The sequence below is a fragment of the Vulpes vulpes genome, chromosome 2 (genome assembly GCF_048418805.1).
Source record: "Vulpes vulpes isolate BD-2025 chromosome 2, VulVul3, whole genome shotgun sequence".
Classification (NCBI taxonomy): domain Eukaryota; kingdom Metazoa; phylum Chordata; class Mammalia; order Carnivora; family Canidae; genus Vulpes; species Vulpes vulpes.
In genome coordinates, this window is record NC_132781.1 from 127,144,258 (window position 1) to 127,156,549 (window position 12,292).

Consider the following 12,292-nt stretch of genomic DNA (forward strand, 5'->3'; position numbering starts at 1 on the left):
AATTTACTTTTTCTTAACCAGGGATAGCTCTCAAAAATTATGTAGAATGTTTCATAAACAACTCTTTCATTGCAATACCTGAAAGCAATAACAATCTAAGACTGAATAGCAGAAAATGTTTGTTTTCTTTAACTCAAAGAAAAAACACTAATTCATAAAGATATATGTACCTTTCTGTTTATTGAAGCATTATTTACAATAGTCAAGATATGGAAACAACCTAAATGTCTACTGATAGAAAATTGGATAAGGAAGATGTGGTATTCCAATGCACAATGGAATATTATGCATCCATGAAAAAGGATAAGACTGTGTCATTTGAGACAACATAGATGGACCTAGAGAGTATTATGTTAAGTGAAGTAAGTCAGATCGAAAAAGACAAATATCAAACAATTTTACTCATATGTAGAATCTAAAAAGGAAAAGAAACAACAACAGAAAGCAGAATCAGATCTTTAAATACAGTGAACAAACTGATGGTTGCCAGAAAGGAAGAGGATGCCAGAAAGGAAGAGGTAGCAGGGGATGAGCAAAATGGGTAAAGGGGAGTGGGAGATACAAGTTTCCAGCTATGGAATGAATGTCATAGGAAGGAATAAAAGGCATAGCATAAGGATAATTAATATTATTATAGTGATATATGGTGACAGATGGTAACTATACTTGTGAACATAGCATAATGTATAAACTTGTTGAATCACTAAATTGTACATCTGAAACTGTGACAGTGTGTGTCAACTATTCTACAATTAGAAAGTTATTATCTTTAGATCAATTATAAAAAAAGTTCAGTTTAGAAAATATCTCTCCAAGTTTTCTTTTAAAAAAAATATTTTAATTATTTATTCATGAGAGACACAGAGGGAGAGGCAGAGATATAGGCAGAGGGAGAAGCAGGCTCCCTGCAGGGGAACTCGATCCTGGAGTTCTGGGATCATGCCCTGAGCCGAAGGCAGATGCACAACCACTAAGCCACCCAGGCGCCCCTCTCCCAAGTTTTCTATATCTAAAAAAGATTCTACTTGGTTATCATTCTATCTACACAATTTCATATCTTGCTCTTTTCACTTAATATTTTCCCATGACATAAAACATTTTGAGAGAACAACATTCAATGCAAAGTGAGTTAAAATACCTCAGAGGACCCCTTCTATGAATTCAGGGCACTGGGAGTACTTGGTGGCTTTCCACTACATACACAGTGATTTAAGGTACTAGCCTCCTCAAGGATATGATGTGAAAATTTGGCTTAAAAATGGAAATTATCAAAAATGACAGTTATGTTAAAATGTATCCTGGTTTGATCTTTGTTAAATAAAATCTTTTAAAAACAATTCACCTTGGGGCAGCCTGGGTGGCTCAGCGGTTTAGCGCCGCCTTCAGCCCAGGGTGTGATCCTGGAGACCTGGGATCAAGTCCCATGTCTGGCTCCCTGCATGGAGCCTGCTTCTCCCTCTGCCTGTGTCTCTGCCTCTCTCTCTCTGTGTCTCATGAATAAATAAATAAAATCTTAAAAAACAACAACAACAATTTACCTTGAAAACAGTGCTAACTAGATAGTGGCATATTCTTGGTGGAAGAGACAGAAACAATAATGGTAGTTCTAAAGATGAAAAACTATGAAGCTGAACCCATAAAGTGCATCATCTTCTATGCCTGAGTGTCAGACTATGCTGGGATTTTTATTACCCAATGAAATATTCAGGAATTTCTTCAAAAATTCAGAGAACAGAGAATGATGAAAATAAAACATGGAAACTTTCAAACAGTCCACTGTTAGGCTTTTTGGTGGAATAGGAAAACACTGAGCAATTTACTTTTTGTGAGGCAAAACCAGAATATCTGATTGGTGAGAGCATTAAGCATGGAAATTACCCTTGGTTACTCTTAGGTATGGCCAGTACCCTTAGGGGTATAGACAGGTGGACCATCATTTCAAGCCTTGTTGAAAGACCTACTCTAGCACAATATCTGTGTTCCTTGTGCACCAGAGGGCATCTCTTTCCCAAAGAGGTGGATCCTTGAGTCTACACGACAGGCTTTTTTTTACCACAGCGAGACAGAACCTTCTTCCATAGGTCACTGGAAGGAAAAGATCTGCCGGCTCCAAGGGCCTACGCTCCGTGTTGAAGCACCAGGAATCCTTAGGTGTGACATAAGCACCTCAGGAATAAAGAACCAGATGGGGCCAACTGCCAGGGCCTGCAGTGGGAAAACTGGAAGAGAAAGCTCAAGAGGTTGGGGCGTTACCCCTTTTCCCTTTTATTTTTGGTGTTAGGAAAAGGAAGGTGGACGTCTTGGGCTTGAGGTACCCACAGAGAGGAAAATCGAGGGCATCCCCAGATCAAAGACCCCCCCCACCCAAGACCCTAAAGAGAAGCGGCTCACACCAGCCGCATAACGCCCAGGCCCAACCGGCCGCTGCGCCAACTAGAGAGCGGGTCTGACTACAGCGAGCTCCGACGCAGCGAGCGGTCAGGGAACGCGCGGCCGGAGGTGGGCGGGGCGACGCCGACTGTCCGAGCGCTGATTGGCTGGTGGCGCTCGTCGCCTGGTGCCATTTGTTGCTGAAGCCGCGCACCTGACGCAGTCCCGGCGTCCCGCACGTGCAGCCGTTTAAGCGGCGTCGGCGCCTGTGAGGACCCCGGGAGATCAGGCGGCGGAGAGGTGAGTGGCCTGGCGCCTCTCTTCGCAGCGCGGGCCTTGACCTGCCGGTGTGGGCTCCCCGGCGGCGGCGGTTTGGCCCAGAGAACAGATGGGGCAGGCGAGGCTAGGAGCCGTCCTTTGGGGCTTTTCCCTTCTTACCTGTGTAGGTGGTAAAGCCTGGCGGACGCCCGGAGGGCTCAAGGCCCGTGGAGGAGACGAAGGAGCGTTTTTGCGCAGCTCCTGTGAGGCCTTTTCTCTGAACAGGAACGGTGGTAGTGTGATTTATGTGCCCACGCCCCGCGGAGAAACTGGTTGTCCATTGTTGGGAGGCCGTGGGCCGCCTAGCCCGTGTCCCCTCTCCTGCCTCGGCCTCAGCTCCCACTCTCTCAACAAACTATCAAAGATTCCAAATCAAACATCTTTACCTTTGAAGGGAGGTGTGGGAAGAGAGAAACTTTGGGTAGTAGTTGAAAAATTTCCCTTCCCCTTAATATCCAAGAAGCTGCTTGGGGACCCTTGGAAGGAGAGGATAAATTCAATGGATAGGTTTTGGGGGGGAAATCCCAGACATCAGTAAGGACATGGTGATTGCTAGAATGATCAATTAAGTTGTTCAACTCATTTTTAAAGGAAAAAAAAAAGATATAAGGTAAGAAAACTTCCCTCTTTTTGAAAACGCTTTTGGGGAAGACCAGTTATTTCAGTAGTTTCAGGAGGTGTATGTGACATTATGATAGTTTATGCTTTGAGATCTCGGATTCTGATCTAACAGAGGCCAAATGTGTCTGTTGTTTGCTTCTCCTTTTTTTTTTTTTTTTTTTTTTTAAGATAAAAACAGAACTGGAAGCCACCATGGGAGATGAAGATTGGGAAGCAGAAATAATCAAACCTCATATGCCTTCCTATGTTCCTGTATTTGAGAAGGTAGTAACATTGAAAGTTTGTGGTTATTAAATGCTACAGATTTTATCAAAGTTGAAAATCACTGTGGTGGAAAAGTTAAAAATTACAGTCTGTTTCAGTATGCTGTGCCTACTTCCATCTATCTGATTGTTATTAACTATCTTAAGGGCGGTGAGAAAGAGGCACTCTAGGCTTCAAAAGGAATAAAATCGGTAATTTGATAATTAGAATAAATGTAATACTAGTACATACTTACTGTGGGTGGAAGCAGGCTGGTACAAATGTGGTTGGATATGTCTGAGAGACACTTATATTAAAAATTGAAAAATACTGTGGTTTTGGGTGATGTTTTGAATTCTTAAAATTGCTTTTATACATCTTAACTCAAGATGAACATGGTAGGCTTATTATCAGTGCTCTGCTTTTGAAACGTGCGAATAATCAGATCTTTTTCCTTAGTGGTGTCAGATCTTTTTCCTTAGTGGCATTTGGAGAATTACATTGTAATTCAAAAGAAGAGGCCTTGGAGTTGGTTTTTGGCTTTCGGTTCTGACTTGAAAATGGATCTTAAAAAAACTCTGCTTTAGAAGTTTATGTGTGTGTATATATACACACACATACATATTTAGAAGTTAATATATTTTAAGGGATTTTTTTTTTTTTGCGTGTTATCCTACTTGAAATTTCTCCAAAAGTTGACTTTTCTTTTAGAAATTTTTTTAAAGATTTATTTATTTATTAGAGACAGAGAGAGAGAGAGCCAGAGACACAGACACAGGCAGAGGGAGAAAGCAGGCTCCATGTAGGGAGCCCAACATGGGACTCAATCCAAGGTCTCCAGGATAAGGCCCTGGGCCAAAGGCGATGCCAAACCGCTGAGCCACCCGGGCTGCCCAATTCTTTTAGAGTTTCTTTTTGTTCTTTTTGTTTTTTTATTGGAGTTCAATTTGCCAACATATAGCATAACACCCAGTGCTCATTCCGTCAATTGCCCCCCCCAGTGCCTGTCACCCCACTCCCCACCCCCCCCCTCCGCCCACCTCCCTTTCCACTACCCCTTGTTCATTTCCCAGAGTTAGGCGTCTCTCCTGTTTTGTCACCCTCACTGATGTTTTCACTCATTTTCTCTCCTTGCCCCTTTATTCCCTTTCACTAATTTTTATATTCCCCAAATGGATAAGACCATATAATGTTTGTCCTTCTCCAGTTGACTTATTTCAGTCTAATACCCTCCAGTTCCATCCACGTCGAAGCAAATGGTGGTTTTTTTGTCGTTTCTAATAGCTGAGTAATATTCTTTTAGAATTTCTTGTTTGCATTTATGTTGGTCCATTTTGTTACTTCAGATGATATCTTGGAAGTTCTTATATCACACAAAAATATAAAATATGTAGTCCTTTATTTGTTTTAGTTGGATTTGATCTGTATGTAAAGTTTATTTCAAAATACAAGATGATAATATGAATTTATCATTTTTTTTGGAACTGACATCTTTCATGTGTTACTTTTTTATACTCCTTTATCATAAAAACTTCATTAGAACATTGGGAAAAGAAGAGAAATATTGCTTAACAGTCTTGCTTATTAGTACATTTTTGTAAATTTTTAATAGATTTTCTTCTTTTTTCTCCAATGGTACTACATAAAAGTGTTTTTGATTGCAGCTTTTTCATTCTTCAGCACTAACTATTCTGTATTACTCCTAATTTCCTAGAAGTAATTTCTTGCCGTTGCATAATATGTCATGGAATGGATCTACCATAATATAATTGATTTTCTGTTGGTGGGAATTTAAGATGTTAGCTTTTCACTGTAATGTCAAGAATATCTACAGGTTTTTTTTTTTTTTAAGATTTTATTTATTTATCTGACAGCACAAGCAGGTGGAGTGACAGGCAGAGGCAGAGGGAGAGGGAGAAGCAGACTCCCCACTGAGCAAGGGACTTGACTCAGGGTTTGATTCCAGGATCCTGGGATCATAACTGAGCTGAAGGCAGATGCCTGACTGAGCCACCCAGGCACCCCTACAGTTTATATTTTGATTTAATTTGGGAGTATTTTTTTTCAAAAATGGAATTACATGGTCAAAAGGCATTTTATGGTTCTTTTTACCCCTGGTTCTCCATAGACTCATTTTATTACAAAGTTTAATTCACAGATAAAGATTTTTCAGTTGAACTTTAATAGTTACCTAATTTTTATTTCTTCTTGGTCTGAGATTTTTATCTTCATTAAGTTTTCTTCAAATAGTACACTAGACTGTAGCATGTTGTGTATATTTATTGCATAGGATGTCTGAAATTGGGGATGGTTGACTGTGAGAGCTTTCATATTTACTTTTCTTGAAATATTTTTGCTATTTAGTAACAAACCTTGTTTCTTAGAATTTAGGAATTCTAAATTGAGGATACCTTATGATTCCTAATACATATTTATGTGGGGCCAATTTGTAAATTTTTTGCATTGTCTGCAAATAAGTTTAGAATTAAGATTCCTTGTGCTGGTTGTGCAATTAGTTATCTGACCCAGTTGACTTGAAGGAACATGGTGCAATAAATGGCTTTGTGTGCCTTGGTTGAAAAAAAAGTGCAGAAAATGAGGATGAGTACATGATATGTATGTCTGGGAGAGATCTGAGGTCTTTTGTTCAGCCTAGTTTCTTTTAAAGGCACTACTTTGGTTAGCTATTGTGAATTTCTGTTTCAAGAGACAGCCTGGCTTTTGTTTTTTAAAATTTGTCCTGGCTCTGCAGCTGTCTTGGATTGATACTATCTTTAAAAATATCTGATCATCCTGAATATTTTTCAGGATCTTTTTTTTGAAGTTTAATATTTACCCATGCTTATATAATTATGAACTAATATGCAGAGTTTCTGATAGCTGTTGGAACTTCCTAAATATAGGCTTTTGAAGTTGGTATACCACCTGGGTGTCAAACAGTGAAAGATGTGAGGTTAAGAAAAATTTGATTATCTAGTAATTATGTAGTCCAGACATCTCGGTTGTTAGGCATTTGCACATTGCATATAAGCTTGTTGGGATGAGTATTGGAGTGGATGAGTATGGTGAATGTAACAAGTTATTGGGTTTGCTTACTAGCTGTGTAATGAATGCTTCTTGTTAGATGACCATGGGAGTAAGTCTCCATATTGATTGCTTCTGTCTCATCCTTTTGCCTTTTGGTAGCACATTTCAGAACACAAATACTCTTGTGGTTAAAGTGGACATAGCTTGAGATAATTGGTTCATCCACAATAACAATTTTTAAGTAGGCCCCACACCAAATGTGGAGCTCAGCACAGGGCTTGGACTCATGACTCTGAGATCAAAACCTGAGCTGAAATCAAGAGTCAGATGCTTGGAGGAGGGGGAGGTGGTAGGTGGGGGTGAATGGGTGACGGGCACTGAGGGGGGCACTTGATGGGATGAGCACTGGGTGTTATTCTGTATGTTGGCAAATTGAACACCAATAAAAAATAAATTTATTATTAAAAAAAAGAGTCAGATGCTTAACTGCCTGAGCCACCCAGGCATCCCCACAGTAATAATTTTATTAAGCAGTGCTAGCAAAGATTATAATTGTCTAGATAAGAAAATAAGGTTTGGGACTTCTCTGTTCACATTCATAGTATGATTCTGAAGTAGCAGGAAGAAATGTGGCCCTTGGACATCATTGAGTTGGCAGCCTCCAGAAGTTGAAATGCTATAGCCTGTAGAAGATTATGAGCAATTTCTGCTTATAATCATCACTGGGATGTGGGAGGATACTGTGTCCCTTATTAGAAAGCAGGGAAATTCTTATATGCTAAATACTTGCAACTTGTGGAAGCCAGTTAAAATGGTTCCAAATAAAAGCCCAGATGGCAAGCTTGGAGGAAAGAGCTGTGACATCTTTGAAATCGAAATAATAGAGTTGAGGATACAGTGCTAAAAAAAGGTATGAGAAGGTGGAGAGAAGGCTAAAGAGATGGCAGAGATGTTGATGGACCAGGTCTGGAAGAGAGAAAAATGAATCCTTTTGAAGATCAACAGTTTACAGCCAGTGGATTCTAGTCAACTGATAGATACTGTGTGACGCCAGAGAGAAGGTGAAACCTAGAGAGTTTTTTGCTTTCTTTTTTTCCCCTCTGTCTGTACTCTGTCCTCATTGCACTAGGATTCTCTCCTAGTATGGGATAGATGATTTCACTATGAGTTTTGATTGTTAAATTTCTTTTTGAAATAACTTTTATTTGGAAGATGCTGTCATGTACAGAAATTAGGGCCTAGATTGTATGCTTTTGCAGCAGTCACATTGGTTCCTGGCTTTGGTTGTTATTTCTAAATTTTGAGGTGCTTTGCTCTTTCTTGTGATATGCTAGCTAGCTCTCTTGAACTTTGGGTATGTGTGTGATACATGAGACTCACAGTTGGAGTTGTCGAGCCATGCAATTGCTGATGTAGCTGCAGGAATTTAGAAGATGTCTCCATGTAGCAATTGCTGAAGAAAGAGAAGTAAAGGACCGGACTTGAACTGAGGATATGAATGTGGCTGATCTGGCTAGAACTGATCAATCAGAAGAAGGGATAGAGGATAATATTGTTTGTATTTTGGAACTTTAATTTCTACATTAGACCAAAGGAGGTGACATTGTTTGAAATTTAAATTTTATGCAGCACACTATCTGATATAAGCTGTCAGTTTATTTGGACAACCTATCTCAGCCATATGTGGCATGGAACCTAGAATAGGAAGTGAGATCTTGGTATTCTGTATAAATTGATACAATACTCTGATGCATTTCAGGAGATTCTGGGTATAAAAATGAAAGGGCAGCCTGGGTGGCTCAGCGGTTTAGCGCTGCCTTCAGCCCAGGGCGTGATCCTGGGGACCCGGGATCGAGTCCCACGTCAGGCTCACCGCATGGAGCCTGCTTCTCCCTCTGCCTGTGTCTCTGCCTCTCTCTCTGTGTCTCTCATGAATAAATAAATAAAATCTTAAAATAAAATGAAAGAGATATTTGTTAAGGACTTAAAGGGGCTGGGGAAAAAAAACATGGAGCTGTCTGCATTAGATTCGAAGGGGCTGGGGAAAGAAAACAGGAAACTATCTGCATTGGACCCCTATTGGACAGGGAGGAGGCATCTTCAGGGTTCATAAACTGTCCAGCTAGAAGTTCATTTGAATAGCATATCTGACAAGTTTTTGAGGTCAAAACCTTAATACAGTAAAATGAAAAAAACAAAAACAAACTTCCCATGTTGATAGAAGAATTTATTTGCTTAAAAAAACAAAAGACCTGAAAAGAAATTGTGATATTCCAGAATTGAAAATATTAAGAATATATACAAGGTCAAAAGAAATGTGCTCGCCAAAATGCAAATGGATTATTTGCAGCTGCATATGGGAACTCTTAAATGTAAAACATTTTGAAATTTCTAAATTGGCTTATTTGGATAGTTAAAGAGGTTATAAATTGTTTACACCCAAATGTTCTACAAGTAAGCAAATGACAAGATCTATGAATCATCCAGTGAATTTTTATTGAGGCCTGTTAGGTACTGGGGATAGTGATGAACATGATAGATAAAATACAACAAGGTATTAGTTTGCCAAGGCCAGAAGTTAGAAATCTAGGTGTCCTCAGGGCTGTCTTCCTTCTTGAGGCTCTAGGAGAGAATCCATGCCTCCTCCAGCATTCTGGTAGCTATAGGCATTCTTTGTCTTTTGGCTGCAACTGTCTCTGCTCTCTCTTCCCGTGGCTGCCATGTGTGTCTTTTTTTTTTTTTTTGCCTCGCATAAGGACCTTTGTGGTGACATTTAAGGCCTACACAGGTGATCCAGAGTAATCTCCTCATTTCAGAATCCTTAATTATATTCGCAACAACTCTTTTCCAATAAGGCAACATTTGCAAGTTCCAGAGTTTATTACTTAATATATTTAGGTGGCCGTATATCAGCCTACTATAGGTAGTATGCCTAAAGTACAGTGAGATAAGACAAGAGTGGTGAAAAATGAAGTCACAGAGGGAAAGGGGAGAGAAAAGGGAGAGAAAACTGAAGATAGTTGTGGACTTAGAGTTAATAGGACTGGCTTGATTGGATATGGGGAGTGAAAGTAATCAAAGATGATAGCTAGAGTTTTAAGTTTTATTTATTGATGTTATTGAAGTATACTTGAAACACAATGTAACATTAGTTTCAGGTGTACAACAGTGATTTGACAAGCCTGTATGTTATGGTGTGCTCATGCTAGTATAGCTTACCATCTGTAACCATCCAATGGTATTATAATGCTATTCACTATATTCCCTATACTATAGGGAAACAACCACAGATTGTTTAAGCAACTAGATGGTTGGTGGTGCCATCTGCTGAAATGGAGAATCTGTGAAAGATCTACAAGCTTGGGAGGGGTCAAAACAAAGAATGTTTATTTAGTTTGTTGTGTTCAACTTGAGATGCCTATGAAAACATGTAAGATACCAGTCAGTAGGTTATAGGACTTTATTGCCTAGAAGAGGGATCAGGACTATAGATATAAATTTGATAATTATCTGTCTATTAATGGATTTAAAGCTTTGAGATTGGGTAAAGTTGCATGGTGTAAAACAGACTTAGAGGGCTTTATTCTGAGTATTCTCGATTTCAGTACCTTAAAGGAAAAATGGGATATAAGAAAGAAGAGGCAGCAACTGTAGACATTTTGTTTCAAGAGGAGCAGAGAAGTGGTGCAGTAGCAGAAAGGAATATGAAATTAATTTAGTTTTAAGGAAATGAAAAAGGTTAAGAATTTTTAATGTATTTTTTAAGATTTTATTTATTCATTCATGAGAGACAGAGAAGCAGAGACATAGGCAGTGGGAGAAGCAGGCTTCCTGTGGGGAGCCTGATGCAGGACTCGATGCCAGGACCCTGGGATCACGCCCTGAGCCAAAGGCAGATGTTCAACCACTGAGCTACCCAGACGCCTCTGCCCCTAATTTTTTTTTTTTAAGATTTTATTAATTTATTCATGAGACAGAGAGAGGCAGAGACATAGGCAGTGGGAGAAGCAGTATCCTTTGCACGAAGCCTGAAGCAGGACTCAGTCCCTGGACTCTGAGATCACAACCTGAGTCACCTAGGCACCTCTACCCTGAATTTTTTATGTTTTACTTCAGAATTTGCCTTGGAATTTTAAAATTCTGTGTATGTGGGATATTAAATTCCACAACTTGAAGATCATATAATACTAATAGTTTTTAAATTCTTGAATGCTACAGTGTCTCATTACCTTTATTAGCTTCATAGCACTGAAATCCGCCCTTTTTTGGATTTTCTTTATCCAATAATACTTTGGCCACTAGAAAAGAAAAAAAAAAGTCTTCAGAATTTCACTTTAAAGAAGAATAATTCTTCTCCTCCTCCTCCTTCTTCTTTTAAAAGATTTTTATTTATTTATTTTGAGAGAGAGAACACAAGCAGGGGAAAGGCAGAGGGAGAAGCAGACTCCTCACTGAGTAGGGAGCCTGATGTGGGGCTCGATCCCAGGACCCCAGAATCGTGACTTGAGCCGAAGGCAGATGCTTCACCAACTGAGCTACCCAGGCACCCATGAAGTTCTCTTGTTTTAATATCTGTGGTAATGATAAATTGGAACTTTTAGCTGTAGTAATTATCAAAAGCTCAGGGCATTTCAAGGATGGTATATTGCCTTTCTGTTCTTAATAACTCAGAAAATAATTAAATGACTCTTGAGCTTTATAAAAGTAGTTTTTAAAATCACATAGTGTCTTTTGTGAAAGAAATTTTAGAAAGTATTGCTAATGCACTCCCTCTAGCTTTCGTTTTACTTAAAGTAATTCATTTGAAGGAATGTTGTGACTATTCTAATGTAGTCCGTTAACTAAGATATCATCTGTAAGTTTTAGGTCACCTTTCTTTTTAAATTATGAAATTCTGCTTTTCATGTACAAGAATTTGAGAGCTCTCTTCTGTGAGTTATTTCCTAAGTAGAGGAAGATTATGGAAGGGGAAATTAAGGGAGTCAGTTAATAATAAGGACACCCTGGGAGTTCCAAGTGAGAAAAAATTACTCAAGTTTTCATTTACAGAGACGCCCTGAGAAATGTTGGAAGATTCCTAGATTAATTTGACATTTAGCTGTTCATTTAATAACAAAAGTTGGATTTTCTGAGCCCATCAGAAATGCAGATATACCACTGCAAATGTAATACATATGCATTAATAACATATTTTTGAGACCAAGGTAGGGAAAATGGGACAGTCAGTGTTTGAGAGCATCAGTGACAGTCTTCAACTGTTGCTGTGACAAGTTTGATTAAAATTAACTATGAATAGGGATGCCTGGGTGGCTCAGCGGTTGCATGTCTGTCTTGGGCTCAGGGTGTGATCCTGGAGTTCTGAGATCAAGTCCCACTCAGGATCCTTGCATGGAGCCTGCTTCTCCCTCTGCCTATATCTTTGCCTCTCTCTTTCTCTGTCTCTCATGAATAAATAAATAAAATCTTAAATTAATTATGAATATTCTGTAGCTGACATGAGCCACTTCTTTGTACTACTTGCAATGTACATTTATAGGATATTGTTTTTAGTGCATCAGTGATGTTAATCTTTATTTTAGAGTGAGTTCCTTTTTAAAAATTGTGAACACATTTGTTTCCCTTAATATGAGCATAACTGAAGTTATAACAATAAAATCCTGTAGTACTTTTATGCAGAAACTGTTATCTATTACTCTCCTTTTGTGTTCTATTT

General features: G+C 39.0%; 1 protein-coding gene across 2 annotated transcripts in view; it reads left to right on the top strand.

The window, feature by feature from the left end:
* The first annotated feature begins 2,542 nt into the window (after positions 1-2,542).
* The window catches only part of DDX4 (DEAD-box helicase 4), an 80,867-nt gene continuing 71,117 nt past the window's right edge, over positions 2,543-12,292 (top strand). Inside the window, exons 1-2 of one of the 2 annotated variants that reach the window (XM_072749945.1) lie at positions 2,543-2,670; positions 3,478-3,573. In XM_072749945.1, coding sequence (XP_072606046.1) covers positions 3,502-3,573 — 72 coding nt within the window. In that variant the 5' untranslated portion in view covers positions 2,543-2,670; positions 3,478-3,501. Of the gene's footprint in view, positions 2,671-3,477; positions 3,574-7,351; positions 7,641-12,292 lie in introns of those variants that run through there. The other variant, XM_072749946.1, reaches the window with a different exon arrangement.